The 16,689-nt window shown below is 56.9% G+C and overlaps 1 protein-coding gene across 1 annotated transcript in view; it reads left to right on the plus strand.

The window, feature by feature from the left end:
• The first annotated feature begins 608 nt into the window (after positions 1-608).
• The window catches only part of MRC2 (mannose receptor, C type 2), a 24,524-nt gene continuing 8,443 nt past the window's right edge, over positions 609-16,689 (plus strand). Inside the window, exons 1-19 of the mRNA XM_008593384.1 lie at positions 609-1,038; positions 1,816-1,989; positions 2,220-2,384; positions 2,614-2,727; positions 3,263-3,409; positions 6,207-6,395; positions 6,555-6,709; positions 7,895-8,002; positions 9,903-10,018; positions 10,493-10,641; positions 11,306-11,523; positions 12,207-12,349; positions 13,544-13,646; positions 13,823-13,961; positions 14,073-14,108; positions 14,447-14,607; positions 14,710-14,777; positions 15,532-15,632; positions 15,918-16,060. Of these exons, the coding sequence (XP_008591606.1) occupies positions 609-1,038; positions 1,816-1,989; positions 2,220-2,384; positions 2,614-2,727; positions 3,263-3,409; positions 6,207-6,395; positions 6,555-6,709; positions 7,895-8,002; positions 9,903-10,018; positions 10,493-10,641; positions 11,306-11,523; positions 12,207-12,349; positions 13,544-13,646; positions 13,823-13,961; positions 14,073-14,108; positions 14,447-14,607; positions 14,710-14,777; positions 15,532-15,632; positions 15,918-16,060 (2,859 nt within the window). The remainder of the gene's footprint in view (positions 1,039-1,815; positions 1,990-2,219; positions 2,385-2,613; positions 2,728-3,262; positions 3,410-6,206; positions 6,396-6,554; positions 6,710-7,894; positions 8,003-9,902; positions 10,019-10,492; positions 10,642-11,305; positions 11,524-12,206; positions 12,350-13,543; positions 13,647-13,822; positions 13,962-14,072; positions 14,109-14,446; positions 14,608-14,709; positions 14,778-15,531; positions 15,633-15,917; positions 16,061-16,689) is intronic.

The raw sequence follows: 16,689 nt of genomic DNA on the forward strand, positions 1-16,689 counted from the left end.
TTGCGATCCCATTGCCGGTCGCGGTACGGGTGCGACACTGAGGGTTGCGATCCCGTTACCGGTCACGAAAAAAAAAAGACAAAAAAAAAAAAAAAGGTGTGAAATAGGTATTGGGGGGATGGTTAGTGGTTTGGGAAGATTTTAGAAGGAGTAAAAGATGGAACCAGTGAGGCTGAGGGGTAAGGGGGAAGAGTGAGAGACAAAATGCCCACAGGCCAGAGAAGGATTTTGGCAGAAAGCCACTGCTGTGTACCAGACTGAGGTTGCGGTTGCAGTGTGCTGTGTGATGTAAATGCCCCCACTGTTCCCCATGAGAACTTCAGAAAAGTATACAGTCCTTGCTGTGCCTTGTGGAACTGGGTTAGCTTTTGGGGGTGGGACAGGGGACAGAGTCCTGCCTCCAGGTAGGCCTGGGGCTAGAACAGAGGCTGGCCATCCAGGCTCTGCCTCATCTGGGCATGGAGGCACAGCACGGCCCTCACCCCCACCTCAAGGGTTGGTAGTAAGGACTGAGTGATTTAACACAAGAGAAGGCTCACAACCCAGCACTGGGCACCTGGTCTGTAAGCCACATCAGTCGTCAAGGGCAAGCCAGAAGAGCCCCTGCGATGGCTCATGTACTGCCTTCCCTTCCAGAACCCAACGTCTTCCTCATCTTCAGCCATGGACTTCAGGGCTGCCTGGAGGCCCAGGGTGGGCAGGTCAGAGTCACCCCAGGCTGCAATGCCAGTCTCCCTGCTCAGCGCTGGAAATGGGTCTCCCGAAACCGGCTCTTCAACCTGGGCGCCATGCAGTGTCTGGGCACAGGCTGGCCGGGCACCAACATCACAGCCTCCCTGGGCATGTATGAGTGTGACCGGGAGGCAGTGAATCTTCGGTGGCACTGTCGTACCCTGGGTGACCAGCTGTCCCTGCTCCTGGGGGCCCGCACCAGCAATGTGTCAAAGCCTGGCACCCTTGAGCGTGGTGACCAGACCCGCGGTGGCCAGTGGCGCATCTACGGCAGCGAGGAGGATCTGTGTGCTCTGCCCTACTATGGTGAGGGGGTGCTTGCAGGCGAGGGGTGGGGTCCCTGGTGTCCAGGGGACTGGAGCCATGGAGGGACAGACCCCAGGGACAAGGCCTCTGGCCTCTGTGGACACTTGGCAGTCACATCTTTAACTGTAATAGGAAGCATTTTTGAATAATTAAGGAAATTAACTTTAAAGCATTTAATTTTACTTTTTTAAAGATTTCAAAAATTAACACACAACTTGTAAAGACTTCAAACAGCACAAAAGTGTATAACATAATATTAAGTGAAAATTCCCTTCTCCCAGGCCCACTTTCTGGGGGGAGACCCCATGATAACCCCCCACAGGTGTCTTAATCCCTCTTTTGCAGGTGGTCAGTGGGGACCCGAGCCACCCAGTGAGGGGCCTCTTATGGTGGGCAGCTCCACGCTGGGGTCCTTTCCTGGAAGCCACCCTGAGTTCCAAGATGGAACTTTGGTGGGAGGCATAGAGCCTGGGGCTGGGTTAGCTGAGCAGGGATTCCACTGGACTCAGCCCTCTGTGGGCAACTTGAGTCCCCCTCACCCCGATGGATTTTGGACAGGCATTGGGGGAGCCCCTTCCCAGCCCTACGGGAGGTGAGGCAAGACCTCACCTCTCCCAGAAGGAGCCTTAAAGCCACTGTCTGGCGCCTTTGCCCCCCTTCCACTCTCTGCTGATCTCTGCCCACCCAAGCTCCCTGAGTTATAGATTTTCCCTGAGGGGTGAGGGGGTGGGCCACCTTGGGGTCCGCATGCCAAGGGCCTGGTTCCCCTCCCTGCAGAGGTCTACACCATCCAGGGGAACTCCCACGGGAAGCCGTGCACCATCCCCTTCAAATACGACAACCAGTGGTTCCATGGCTGTACCAGCACGGGCCGTGAGGATGGGCACCTGTGGTGTGCCACCACCCAGGACTATGGCAAAGACGAGCGCTGGGGCTTCTGTCCCATCAAGAGTGAGAGCCGGGTGGTGGGGGGACGGGGAGGCGCCTGGAGGGAGGCTGGTAATTCTGGGTTCAGGAACTGGGGAGGGACCTCGGTGTGGGCGGTGGGACTTTTCCAGACCGGAGAAGCTGTCCATCCTCTTACATGGAGCAGCCTGTGTGGGGTCTCTGCACTTCCTGAAAGACTCCCGTGTGGGCCCTGAAGGAAAAGGCTGGGGAGGGACCACTGGTTGTCGTGGCAGGTAATGACTGTGAGACCTTCTGGGACAAGGACCAGCTGACTGACAGCTGCTACCAGTTTAACTTCCAGTCCACGCTGTCGTGGAGGGAGGCCTGGGCCAGTTGCGAGCAGCAGGGGGCGGATCTGCTGAGCATCACCGAGATCCATGAGCAGACCTACATCAACGGTGAGGCTGGTCGGCTGGCCCCGTCCCGGGCTGGTCGGCTGGGGTCTGACCCACCCTAGGGGCAGGGCGGGGCCCCAGGAGCCTGAGACCTGCTCCCATCTTTGGAGGCCCCTGTGCCCTTTCTGCTGGGGGTCAGGGGGAATGTTGTTGGTGGGGGCAGGGCAAGTGGAGAGAATGGGAGGGCAAAGGATGGGACTCCCCCTTCTCTGGGTCCCCCTCTTGCCATCAGGGCTCCTCACGGGGTACAGCTCCACACTGTGGATTGGCCTGAATGACCTGGACACCAGCGGAGGCTGGCAGTGGTCGGACAACTCGCCCCTCAAGTATCTCAACTGGGAGAGTGGTGAGGCGCTGGTTGGGGGGCACAGGGTGGCAGAGGGCCCCCACAGGCACTTAGCCCCCTTTTTACCCCTCTCCCCTACCCTACTCCAGGCAGGCAATGGGGGGGAGGGGAGCACTACCCTTCCAGGACTGGGCCGCTCAAGCCCATGCAGTGCTTGGTGCCAATCAGGAGCTGCGGCCCCCTCCTCGGGCCTCGGTGGCTCTGGCCCCAGCTCCCAGACTGGAGAGTGGCCTGGATTGCGGCCTCCACTCACCCCTTCAGCCGCAGTTTTGGGCCATGAGCAGCGCAGCTAGCCGCCTGGCCAGGGAGGCCGGGCTGGAGCTGGTTGCTGGGTAGAGAGTTCAGCACCATGCGGGCCCGGGTGAGGATGCAATGAGGACCCTGCGGTGGAGCCGGAGCCAAGGCGGGGCCGGGCCTCTCGAGCTGGCTCAGGCTGCGCAGGGAGCAGAGGGAGTCGGGGTGGGGTGAGCAGGCCCCAGGAGCCACGGTGTGAGCATCTCTCCCCTGGGGTGCGGGATCCCTGTTCTCCCTGCAGATCAGCCCGACAACCCTAGCGAAGAGAACTGTGGGGTGATCCGCACCGAGTCATCCGGCGGCTGGCAGAACCGCGACTGCAGCATCGCGCTGCCCTATGTGTGCAAGAAGAAGCCCAACGCCACCGCCGCCCAGCCCACCCTGCCAGGTGAGCCGAGGTCTGGCCCGCAGGGTGGGGCGGGGGCTCATCCTGGCCACAGCCCCTGCCGGCCCAGCCTTTCCTCTCAGCCTCCCTGTTCTTATTTAATTGTTCAACTAAAGTCTGAACAGACTGGAACGTGCCAGTTATTCATTCCGGGAACATTTGTTGAAAACTGTGTTAAATGCTGACAATACTCAGCAATACTCTGTGGAGACCACAGTCTACTGGAGGTCACAGACATCTCAACACACAATTCGAATATCCTGAGTTATAGGCCATTTTAGAAATGTGCTTAATAAGTGTCAGAGGGGACTAGAGAAAAAACTGATTAAGCTTCCAAGAATTAAGGAGGGTTTTATGGGAGTGACATTTGATTTAGGCCTTTCAAGTTGAATGTAAATTTAAAAGTCATGAAGAGGTGTGGGGGAAGGGCACTCCCTGGAGCAGGAGCTGCCTGAGGCACGGAGTCCTTAGCGGCTGTAGGGGATGGTGAGTATTGTAGTTTGGCTGGAATGTAGACTCTACTTAGACCAGCAGCACAGCATCACCCCCGAGCTTATTAGAATGCACTCCTCAAGGGTAAGGATCACCTTCCCGGCCAGCCAAAAAAAAGAAAAGAGAAATGCAGAGAAGCCCCTCCCCAGATTGATTGAATCAGAACCTGCGTTTAACAAGATCCCTGGGTGATTCATGTACAAGTACAGGTTGAGGAACACTGGCTTAGAGGGCATGGGAAAAAAGAGTTCAGAAAGGCAGGTTGCAGCCAGTCCCTGAAGGGTCTTGGCTGCTGGGCGAAGTTTGGGTGGGGCCAGGCAGGTTGTGGGGAGCCTTTGCAGGTTTTTAAGCCAGGGAGTGTCTTTCTCACATTTGTGATTCATAGAGGTAGCTCTGAGGTCTCATAGAGGAATTTGGGGCAATGGGCACGGCCGGCTTTGGGGACTGTGTCCCTTACTGGTGTGTGGCCTTCAGTAAGCAGCTCAGAGTCCTCACCTGAAAATTGAGAATAAACTTCACCCCCTTAACAGGGTTGTGAATAAGGCTGGAGATCTGTCCTGGAACAGAAGTCTCTGTAGGTGGCAGTGGATGGTGTTTTATCAGTGTAGGTTGGAGGGGTTACAGCTGTGGGGATGGCGATGAGGGGATTTTTACAAAGAAAATATGGCAAAACCAGAAAAATCACAAACCCCAGGAAGTAAAGAGCTTACAGAGCAAAACTGCTCCTGGCAATTGAAGTCTTGCCCAAGATTGAGCATTGTCGGCCACTGCTTTCTCCTCCCACCCCCTAGGGGGTCAGGAGCAGAGTCTTGAAATATCACAGCCAGGAGCATCTAGGGCCCCCCACCTCTAGCCGGAGGGAGCCTGGGGCGGGCACCAAGCCCAGGTCTGCCCAGAAGCAGCTTTCTTAAGGAAGGGAGACCCAGGGGGAGGGTTGGGCGGGGGCATGCCCAGCCCATTTGTGTCCCCTGGAGGGACTGGGCCCTGGGCCTTCCCAGTGTGGCTCTTGAGGGGACTCCTCCTCCGTGGCCTTGCGGACCTGCGGATGTCTGTGTCGTCGGATTTCCTCCCCTCACCCCAGCCCACATCTCTGCATGAGGCATATTCTAGCAGTTGTTCGGGCGAGCTCTGCCTTCCGGGTCTCATCACTTACGGCATGTCATGCACCAAGGCAGACGCCATCGTGCCCCGAAAGCACCCAATTTTCCTGGGCATCTCCATTTCCGGCGCTACCTCTCGGTTCTGAACAGCCGCTGAAATAGTGTTCTGCCTGGGGCGGCAGCCTCGGGCCTTAGCTCATTGGCCAACAAGAGATGATTGGCAGTTCCTGAGCCAAGGAGCGAGCCCGCCCAGGCTCTCAGCCCCACCCACCGCGCCGGGTCTCCGGGAAGAGCTGCGGCTGGAGCCCGGAGCGGTCTGCCCGGCGGAGCGGGTCCGCGCATCCCAGGCCCGGCGAAGCTTCGAGTGCGCACACGCTTTCCCGCCCGGCCCGGCAGAATCCTGCCCGAGCCTGGCACTGTGGGGGTTTGGTGAGGGCCTGTTCTCTCTTGCCAAGACCCGAGCGAGGGCTCGTTTGCCTCCGCTGCCCTCGGACCCCAATCCCTAGAGGGTGAACCTGGAAAGCACGCGAGGTGGGGGCAGGGAGGGCGGAACGGCCGGTTCTCAGCCCTGGGGCGCAGGGAGAGGAGTTGGGGGTAAGAGGAGGAGTCCCAGCCAGGGGATGTGGCCAGTCGGCAGTGACTCTGTGCACCCCGTGATGTCCCTGACCACCCGCCCACCACGGCCTCAGACCCCTGGTGGGCCCGCTGGGCCCCATTAGTGGGTCAAGGCCCCGTGTCCCTATTCCCTTCATCCAGGACTGCCCAAGCTAGCACAAAGTCGGTGCTCAATAAGTCTTATTTGAGAGAAATAACAAATAATAAATGATGGTTCCATTTATTAAGCAAGGTGGCCAGGAGCTAAGTTTGAATCCCATGGCAGGAAACCTCATTTATGGAACAAGAAACAGGCTCACGGGGTGAGCTGGTGTGTCCTGACTCTCCGCCCATCTCTTTCTGAGAGCTGCAGCCAGAGGGGCTGCCCTGTCCTGGGTGGAATCTTCCACCACCATTGGGTCTCTGGCCCTGGGCCTGCAGCAGCCCTGGAGAGTTTTCTTTTCAGCATCTCCCTGACCTGGTGGGGAGGGCTGATGTGTGGGATAGGTTTGGGGAGGAGGTGACTTGGAGGCACTGTCTGTGCTGACACCAGTGGGTTGGTGTCCAGACTGGGTGGATGGGCCTCTGATCAGTGGCCTTGTGGGTCTCTGCAGACAGGTGGGCCAACGTGAAGGTGGAGTGCGAGCCCAGCTGGCAGCCCTTCCAGGGTCACTGCTACCGCCTGCAGGCCGAGAAGCGCAGCTGGCAGGAGTCCAAAAAGGCGTGTCTGCGGGGTGGTGGCGACCTGCTCAGCATCCACAGCATGGCAGAGCTGGAGTTCATCACCAAGCAAATCAAGCAAGGTGAGAGGCTGCCTGTCCACACATCCGGGGAGGGCAGGGCCTCCCACCACCCATCCAGTCCTGCCCAGGAGGCTCAGAGAATGTCCCTTCCTCCCCTGCTGGTGGCTAAGGGTGATCTCTCATTGTCTTCTCTCCCCTCCTCTCCTGATGCACCCCCAGAGGTGGAGGAGCTATGGATCGGCCTCAACGATTTGAAACTTCAGATGAATTTTGAATGGTCTGATGGGAGCCTTGTGAGCTTTACCCACTGGCACCCCTTTGAGCCCAACAACTTCCGGGACAGCCTGGAGGACTGTGTCACCATCTGGGGCCCGGTGAGACCCCCCATCACCCCGCCCTCCTGGTGTTGCCCCAGCTAAAGGATATCCTACTATCAGTGCCTGCCCATGACACCCCCCCTAATTGTCCTCTTAGCAGTCCCCACATCCCCACCAATCCCTTCCCTTCCACATGGAAAAACTGCCAGGGCTTGAATCCCACCTCCACCCCCAAAGAGCTGAGTCATCTCGGGCAAGTTAGTAGAGGGTTGCCTGGCACATCTTGATCTCCTGCCAGCTGCTCTTCCCTGCCAGCAGGTGGCATCAGAACCCACACTATGTGGAGATTCTCCTGAAGCAGGCCTGCTCTCTGCCAGCCCTCGTCCCTTGTACCCTACCAGCCCAGGGTCCTGTCTTCCAAGAAATTATGGGGTTACAACTATTTGCCATGGTTTTGGCTTAGACATGGTGTGGGTAGGGAAGGAATTGATGTAGGGCTTCAAGCGGAGCTAAGAGACCCTTTAAAAAGGGACATAGCCATAGGGACAGATTGCCCATCCCAGGGACAGGTAGGACATTCTGCTGTCAGATACTGCAAATAGTGCCAGGGACTGTAGCGGCGGAGCCATTTGCCTTAGAGGATGCTATTTAAAAATTTAAAAGCAACTATTTATTGAGTGTCTACTAGGTGCCAGGCATTTTTCTGGTTGCTGTGATACACAAACACTTTTGCCTTCAGGATGGTGCTTAAAAGCAGACACTGCTGGCTGGGAAGCTGTGGGTACTGAGGGGGGCTAAGGACTAAATTCCTCTTCAGCTTCAGCAGCTGAGATTCGGGTCTGGGCACAATGGCCTCCACTCACCCTGGCTCTGTAGGTACTAGCTGGACACCTTGGGAATCCCATTTGTCTCTCCTGCTGTTGGTCACTCTAACGATCTTAGCCAGTTTATTTTTTGCTCTTTATAAACTGAGGTATAAATAATTTAAGAGAACACCTTTTCCCATTTAGAAGGTGCTTGTTAAAGTTTCCAGGCATTTGCACATCAACTGTTTGTGCTCTCATCAGCCCTGTGAGGCCTGTTGAGCTAATCCTGCTTCCCCATTGTGCAGCCTGGGACAGAGACAAGTCAGAACCACACAGCAAGTCAGAGGCAGGGCCAGGCCGAGAAACCAGGTTCGAAGAAGGGTTTGGGAGATTTGTGGGGAAGGGGCTGAGACTCTCCTGCATCTTGTGTCCTTAGGAAGGCCGCTGGAATGACAGTCCTTGTAACCAATCCTTGCCATCCATCTGCAAGAAAGCAGGCCAGCTGAGCCAGGGGGCCGCTGAGGAGGACCACGGCTGCCGCAAGGTGAGGGTGTTTCTGGAGCTGCCCTGGGTGGGGCCAGCCAGAGGGGTGGATGGAATCCTCACCCTGAGTCCTAAGCCCCCTCTCTGTGGGGAAGCCACTTCCTAGCAGCAGCAGAGGACAAGGAGGTGGGCACAGTCTGGGTGAGCGGAGGCTGCTGGGGGTAGGTGTGGCCTCTGTGCACCCCACTCTGGACCTGCTCCCCTCAACCCCACCCCCGGCTTGGCTGATACATGCCACACTTCTAAAACAGTGTGTGCTTGTCTGTCTCCTTTGGAGGAGTGAGGCTACTCTGGGTGGCCATGTGCCTCCCCGCTCCTTGTGTTCCCAGCCCCAGTGGGCTTCCAGAAGATGCTCAGGGAGGGAGGGAGGGGATTAAGGCAGGAATGGGTGAATAAACGAGTGGGGGAGTGAGTGTATGAGTGAGGGCACGGGTGGGTGACAGGCCCATCGCCCTCCTCCAGGCCCTCCCAGGCTCCCCTTCCATGGCCTCTATGTTAGTCCGTTTCTGTTGCTTAAAACAATATACCTGAAACTGGGTGATTTATAAAGAAAATGAAATTTATTGCTTATGGTTTCTGAGGCTAGAAAGTCCAGAGTCCAAGGAACACATCTGGTGAGGGCTTTCTTTGGTGGTGGCTTCAGCGATGGCAGGGTCTCACACTGCGAAATGGCAGAGCAGAAAGAGAGACAGACAGACTCTCCTCTTCTTTTAAAGTCCTCAGAACCACACCCCTGACCACCGTTTTTAATCCATTCACTACTGCAGGGTCCTACAATCCAATCACCTCTTCAAGCCTCTTCAAGGCTTTCAGTTACCATAACAGGATTTCTCACCCTGTGAACAGTCACCGTGGGGACTAAGTTTCTAATACATAAAACTTGGGGGACACAATTCAGGCTTCGATGAGTTTTGGGGGGACATAGTTCAATTCTCTACAGCCCCACAGCCAGCCGGGGCGTGAGTGGTGTGAACGGGTGCGGGGAGGTTGTTCATAAAGGACACTCTGTGGCCTTTTGGCCCCTCCCCCATCCCCTTGCTGCCAGTCTGGCTTCTCTGTTTTCCTTTGGATGAAGCCCCTTACCACACCCCGCTCCACCCGCATCCCAAACCCTCCCCTAAGGAGGAGCAGACAGGAGCCCAGCTGAGGAGTTTGGGGACCAGAATGATCAGGCCTGGCCCAGGGGCTCTGTCCCGGTTCTGTGAGGTGGAGGTTGGGGGTGGAGAGGAATTACTAATTGCCCTGGCACTGGCCTGCCTGGAATGTGTGTGTTGGGGGATGTTGCGTGGCCACAGTTAACACTCAGATCACCAGGGGTCTTAGCACAGCCCCTGCCAGGCATATGGGGCTTCCCCACCACACACACATCACCCCTGCTTCCCTTCTGCCCCGGCTCCTGCCAGCTGCTCGGAGTTGACACCGTGGCTACGGTGGTCTCTTCTCTGCAGCTTCTCTGCCCCTCCCTCCCACCCCCAGGCCGGGCACATCCTTCGCTGACTCCAGTTTTCCAGGCCCCTGAGGATTACCCAGCCCCTCCACATCCTGGCTACTGTCGCCAGCTTTTCAGCTCTGGTTTCCCAGCCAATTGGCAATTTCCCCACTGTGTCTCTTGGATTAAGTGCCCAGGAGAGGAGTCTGATGGGCCATTCATCTTTCTGAGCCATGCCACCCTGGGGCCATGCCTCCACCCCTGGTCTGACAGTTGTGGGTAACGGTGGGGAGGGGGGAGTGGAGAGAGACCAGGTGCAGAACACAGCACAGGAACTGCCATCTCAGGGGTCAAACCAGTCCCCGCTGTCCTGTGCACACTCAGTGATGCCCCGATGGCATCCCTGCCCCAGGATTTGTGGACAAGGGTCCTCTCCACAGACATTCCTCTTCTGCCCACTCTCTTGAGCCAGGGTTGGACATGGCACAGCCCATCCTGCTACTGGCTGGGAGAGGACCAGGTGCCCTACAGTGAGGCCCGGCGCCTGTGCACTGACCACGGCTCTCAGCTGGTCACCATCACCAACAGGTACAGGAGGGGGTAGATGTCCTGACCAGCCCTTACCTATGTCCTGGCCTAATGTGGCCCTTCCACCAAACAGGGTAGCATCTTGCCAGCATGCCCAGGGGGACCTGGGGTCCTTTGAGCCTTACTGGCCTCCAGGGCCTTCTAAAAATCTTGTCACAAGAATAACTCTCATTTGTTAAGCGACCACGGTGTGGGGCAGGAGCAGGCTTAGATATGGGCTGGATGCCCAAGGAAACCTTGGCTGTGTCTGCTTTTCTCTGCTTTCTTCTCAGCAAGGCAAGGGGTGCAGAGAGTAGAAGGGGGAGCTGGGTGCTCTGTGAGTCAGCTGCAGGGCCTCCAGGGGTCCCCACTTCCCTGAGAAAGTTGTTGGCTGGGCGCAGCACCCAAGCTTCCAGGGCAGGGTGTCTGGCCTGTGGCCCGGGGAGTGGGGGGCGGGGTGTGAGCTCCCTGCCTTCACCAGCCTGTCTCCCGAAGGTTCGAGCAGGCCTTTGTCAGCAGCCTCATCTACAATTGGGAGGGCGAGTACTTCTGGACGGCCCTGCAGGACCTCAACGGCACTGGCTCCTTCTGCTGGCTCAGTGGGGATGAGGTCACGTACACCCACTGGAACCGGGACCAGCCTGGTGAGCCCCTCCCCACGGCACCCGCCAGTGCCCTTCTTTGACTTGCCCTGGTGAAGCTGGGAGGCCGATGGGGGATCTGCCCTGCCAGGACTGAGCCCCCGGGCTTCACAGTCCACTGATCACTTGTACAGCGTGGGGTAATGGTTAGGAGCACAGGCTCTGGAGCCACACTGCCAGGCTCAGACCCTGACTCTGCTCTTTACTAGGTGTGCCTCCTCGGAGCCTCAGTTTCCTCATCTGTCAAGTGAGGATAATGGTACCTTCCTCATAGGGTTGATGTGAGGCTTAAACATGCATAAAGTACTAATATATAGAAAGAATTAATATACATAACGTGCTTAGAATAGTGAGCATAGTACAAGTGCTTGCTGTTACTGTTATTTCCACTTCACATTCCTTATCTTTTTAACCCTTTTAATAACTTAATGAGGTCAATAATGAGACAGGCTCAGAAAGGTTAAGCAACTCGCCTAAGACCTCACAGCAAGTAAGCATAGAGCAAGGACTCTGCCTCCAGTCCCTTCCTCCTGCCTGGGCCCTGAACCCACGGACACAGCCAAGCTGGTTCCCAGTGTGAGGGCCGTGGTGGTGCCCTGCAGAGGTGTCAGAGAGGACGAGCCATGAGTCTTCCTCCTCAGCGTGTGGCTCTTCCTCCCTCCCTCAGGGTACAGCCGTGGGGGCTGTGTGGCCCTGGCCACGGGCAGCGCCATGGGGCTGTGGGAGGTGAAGAACTGCACCTCGTTCCGGGCTCGCTACATCTGCCGGCAGAGTCTGGGCACACCAGTGACGCCAGAGCTGCCGGGGCCAGACCCCACACCCAGCCTCACTGGCTCCTGTCCCCAGGGCTGGGCCTCGGACCCCAAACTCCGGTACTGCTATAAGGTAGGGCAGCCTGTTGTCATGTGGGGGAAGAAGGAGGGCAAGAGCAAAGAGGTGGCTCACCTGGGGGGTCCCAGTGGGGACAGCCATCATCCAGAGACACCACATTAGGTTGTAGACAGAGGTAATTTCTTGTCAGTGGAATTTGAGGCCTGGTGCATGTGAGGAATTGAAGGAGCCACAGAGATCATTGTTTTCAGAGGTTCCCAAATGTTGGAGCCAGCCTAGCTGTTCTTCAGAATCACCTGGGGACCCTGATTAAAATCTAGGCTGCCACTCTGGAGATCTGGATTCAGTGGGTCTGGGTGGGGCCTGGCAATCTGTATTTTTGAACCCTACCAGATTTGGGAGCCACTGACATAGTCCAAGTTCTTTTATTATGTGCAGAAATGGAAGCTTAGGAAGAGGGTTGCTCACAGCAAGCTGTGCCTCTGCTGGGATTAAAGCCCAGAACTCACCACTGGTTAGGGGATGGGACACGGGGGCACTGTCCAGGAGCTGACTGTGCCAGCTCCCTTCCCCTGGGGCTTATTCTCTGATGAGCAGGATTGTCCTTAGCTAGTCTGAGCCCCTTGTCCAGTGAGGCCCCAGCCCCCCTCCCCTGCTGTCATGGGTTGGGCAGCAGGGGCCCCCTGGGGAGGTGGGCCGATGGGGACAGCTTAAACAGTGGGACTCTGCTCCTGCAGGTGTTCAGCTCAGAACGGCTGCAGGACAAGAAGAGCTGGATCCAGGCCCAGGGGGCCTGTCAGGAGGTGGGGGCCCAGCTGCTGAGCCTGGCCAGCTATGAGGAGGAGCATTTTGTGGCTGATATGCTCAACAAGAATTTTGGGTAATAAGTCTGGGACAGGCCTGCCTGCACACGCATGGGTTTTGCTGGACATGGAACCAGGGTTGGGCAGAGTGCAGGTGACCCCAGTGAGGCCTGTCTGAGGGCTTGGAATGATGTGTGTAGCTGCTACTAGTGCCAGGAACATGCTGCTTCCCCTCAAGTATCCCTCATCCCCTGGAGTCTCTGGAGAACATATTGCTGTGATCCACTCACTCACAGGAGACTATGCTGCTCATCAGCATCATGGAGCCAGCAACGCCCCCCCTTAGACTCACAAATTTTATATAAGTGACTCCCACCGCTTCTCCATTGCAAAATCTTCTACATGCAGATCCAAGTTGAGCATTTTCTCCCCACCTTATACCATCTCATAATAACCCATACTTCTCCATAAATAGTATTTCCTGAGGGATAGGAGAGGCTGCAACTGTGAGTACTTGCTCATGGGGGTCCCTGCAGGACCCCACTTCTGTCCTGTGGGCTCTGAATATCCTGACACACAGCACCTATAATCCCTGAGCACTGAGAAAAATCCAAATGGATCCAGGCTTTCTGAGATCATAATTCCAGGGGTATCTCCTCCCAGCAAACATCAAGATTACGTTATTTGACTAGAAATTATAATAGCCCCCATTCATCACTTCTCACCACGCACCAGGTACTGTGCTAAACACGTAATCTTCATTCAGTCCTCAACAACTCGATGAAGTAGATATTATCACTGACCCTTGTGGGTTGATAGGTTATTTGCCCAAGGTCACTGAGTTGGTCCATAGGTGAACCAGGAATCTAATCCAGATTTGTTTACCTCCTGGGATCCACAGGTTTCTGCTACATCCCCATGAACTTTGTAAACTCCCTAAAGTAAAAGTGTGCAGAATCTTCCTGGGCACGGCATCCCCCACCCAAAGGGACCTTGAGCTAGCCAAAGGAAGGGGAGCCAAGCCACTGTCTCTGGAGTTGGGGACCTTGAGCTGGAGAGCTGATCCAGCTAGCTCTCCCCAGTTCTTGTGGGGAGGGAACTTTTTAAAAGTGGCCCTGATAGTGTATTGGCCAGCCATGTAAAAGCTCAGATGGAGAGTCCCCAGACCCTGGGGACTGCCCAGGTCACATCTAGAAGGGGCAGGGGGCATGTTTGGGCCCTGCCCTCTCACCTCCCCGCTCTTCTGTCCCCACCCTCGGGTTGTGCTGAAGTGAATCTGAGCCTGAGATCCATGAGCAGCACTGGTTCTGGATCGGCCTGAACCGTCGGGACCCTGGTGGGGGTCAGAGTTGGCGCTGGAGCGACGGACTGGGGGTGAGGGGCCTCAGGCGGGCAGGCGGGGCTTGGAGGCGGGTGGGGTTTGGCAGAGTTGGGGATGCCAGCCAGATTGAAAGTTCCCTGCCCAGGCCAGGCCCCTTGCTCATCTGTTCTGGGATGGGGGTAGCCTGCACCTCGTGCCTCACAAACCCTCTGCCCTCCCCCTCCCCCAGTTTTCTTACCACAATTTCGACCGGAGCCGGCACGACGACGACAACATCCGGGGTTGTGCAGTACTGGACCTGGCCTCCCTGCAGTGGGTGGCCCTGCAGTGCGAGTCGCAGCTGGACTGGATCTGCAAGATCCCTAGAGGTTGGGTGGGGTGGCGCTGGGGACCCGGGACGAAGCAAGGGGAGGCGGGGCCGGGGATCCCGGGAGGGTCTCCTTTCCCCCGCAGCGACTTTGTCCACGTTGTCCCTGTAGGCACTGACGTGCGGGAGCCTGATGTCAGCCCGGAAGGTGAGGCCCCCAGTCCACCCCGTACCACCACGGCCCGGACAGGGGAGGGGGCGTCACATCCCAGGCAGGGCATGGCCGGGCCAGAATGAAATGAAGGGGGTGAGGTGTTCCACCCGAGAGAAAGGGGACTGAGTTGGCCCGGATCAGGCCACCTGCAGCTCTGCCTCCATCTTGAAGGAGGGGCAGGCCTGGCGCCTGGAGCCTGCCTGGGGTCTGAGGTGCTCCAGGCCTGTCTGCAGCCTGCCGCCTGCCCTGGCCCTGCCGCGGCCACCTCCGCCGGGGCCTGGCGTGCAGCCACAGCCTGGCCGCCACTCCCACGCCCCGCGCTGCTCCCGCAGGCCGGAGGGAATGGCTGCGCTTCCAGGAGGCGGAGTACAAGTTTTTCGAGCACCACTCCACGTGGGCACAGGCGCAGCGCATCTGCACGTGGTTCCAGGCCGAGCTGACCTCCGTGCACAGCCAGGCCGAGCTGGACTTCCTGGGGCACAACTTGCAGAAGGTGGGCACGTGAGGGAGCAGGAGGCGGCAGACTATGAGAGGACAAGCCCACGATCAGGGTCAGGGGTCTGCCAGCCCTCACCTGCCTGCCCTGCCTCCCCAGTTCTCCCTGGGCCAGGAGCAGCACTGGTGGATCGGCCTGCATACCTCGGAGAGCGACGGGCGCTTCAGGTAGGAGCCCTAGCGGGCAGCGGGTGTGAAATGGGGCGCACGCGGGGATGGCCAGCCATGTCCCCAGGCTGGCTGTGCCCAGCAGAGAACACAGAGACAGGTAGACCGCTTTTGAATTCAGCTATACCCCTCGCTGGCTGTGTGGCCTTCAGGAAGTGACTTAACTTTTTGTGTCTTGGTTTTCTCATCTGAAAATGGGAATAATGAGGTCTGCCTTTAGAATGTTGTGAGAATTAGAAGTAACATATGTGAAGTCTTTAGCACAGCTTCCGGCACGTATTGGGCACTAACTAAATAATGGCAGCTTCTATTACATCTGGGGTCATTCATCATGAATAAGGCTCTCCCAGGACACTGGGAGACAGTGGGACATAAGATGGGCCAGAGGGGGCTCTTTGTATTCAGTGCACACCTACCCTGCAACAGGGGGCTTGAGTCAGGAAGGACCAGGAGCCTGTGGGAATCTGAGAATCCGGCACATCTTTGCTCTTGGAGTCCTTGCCGTGGGGTTCTCAGGCTTCTTTTCTAGTTAGAGCAATGAGTGCTTGGGGACAGCTGCAGCCTTACCTGGAGGCACCGGGTCCTTGGGTCCCCGGCTTCACTGAGCTCAGTAGCTCCACTCCTCAGCTGCAGCCACTAAGCCCCTGGACTTGGGCCCTTCCCTCCCCCCTTTCCCATAGCCTTCATTGCTGCATATGGGGGAGGCCAAGGCCTGGGCCAGAGCTGGAGTCACCCCTGCTCCATGCCATTACAGGTGGACAGATGGTTCCATTATAAACTTCATCTCCTGGGCACCCGGAAAGCCCCGGCCTGTTGGCAAGGACAAGAAGTGCGTGTATATGACAGCCAGCCGAGGTGAGGGCACGGTGGGGGCAGAGAGGGTGCAGTCAGCATGGAGAGGGTCGACATGGGGGCAGTAAGGTGAGCCTGGGCAGGGGCCATCAGTACCTTCTCATTGACTTTGTTCCCATAACCCAAGAAGGGCTAGACCCAGAGAGGGGTGGGCCTGTCTCCATGACCCCAAAGCCACACGGGCCCTGAGCCCTAGCCCAGCCTCCTCTCAGGGCATGAAGCCAAGTGTGCTGCCAGCCTTGTCCTGCCCTGCCCTGTGGTGACCACCCTCCTCTTCACTTTCCACAGAGGACTGGGGGGACCAGAGGTGCCTGACAGCCTTGCCTTACATCTGCAAGCGCAGCAACAGCACCAGAGAGACACAGCCCCCAGACCTGCCACCTACACCTCTGGGGGGCTGCCCCTCTGGTTGGAACCAGTTCCTCAACAAGGTAAAAGATGGGGAGGGGGCACCTAAGGGAGTCAGGGGAGAGGATGTGAACATGGGAAGGTTGAGCTGCAGGAGTCCTGGCCGTTTGGCAACATCAAAGTCATGGCCTCTTGCCTGTACTTACCAACCTCTCTTTTACTTGGCCCTGATGCCAGGGCTAGACTCCTTGGAAAATGACTCAGTGTAGTAGCACCTTCTAAGCGAGGTTGTCCAGATACCTTCATGACTTTTCTAGATCAGTGATTGCCAAACTTTTTGATAATGAACTCCTATTAGTAAAACAAAATATTGAACACACATACCCAAACTGTGTATGTGTGTACATTTTATTTATTTATTTATTTTATTTTTTATTTATTTATTTTTTTAAAGATGACTGGTAAGGGGATCTCAACCCTTGGCTTGGTGTTGTCAGCACCACGCTCAGCCAGTGAGCAAACCGGCCATCCCTATATAGGATCCGAACCCGCGGCCTTGGTGTTATCAGCACCACACTCTCCCGAGTGAGCCATGGGCCGGCCCTGTGTGTACATTTTATTTACGTACAGTCGTGCCTGAGAAGTGCAGTGTTAGGTGATTTCATCATTGTGTGGACATCATAGAATGCACTTACACAAACCTAGATGGTAT

This window comes from Galeopterus variegatus, unplaced genomic scaffold (genome assembly GCF_000696425.1).
Source record: "Galeopterus variegatus unplaced genomic scaffold, G_variegatus-3.0.2 Scaffold9064, whole genome shotgun sequence".
Lineage (NCBI taxonomy): Eukaryota > Metazoa > Chordata > Mammalia > Dermoptera > Cynocephalidae > Galeopterus > Galeopterus variegatus.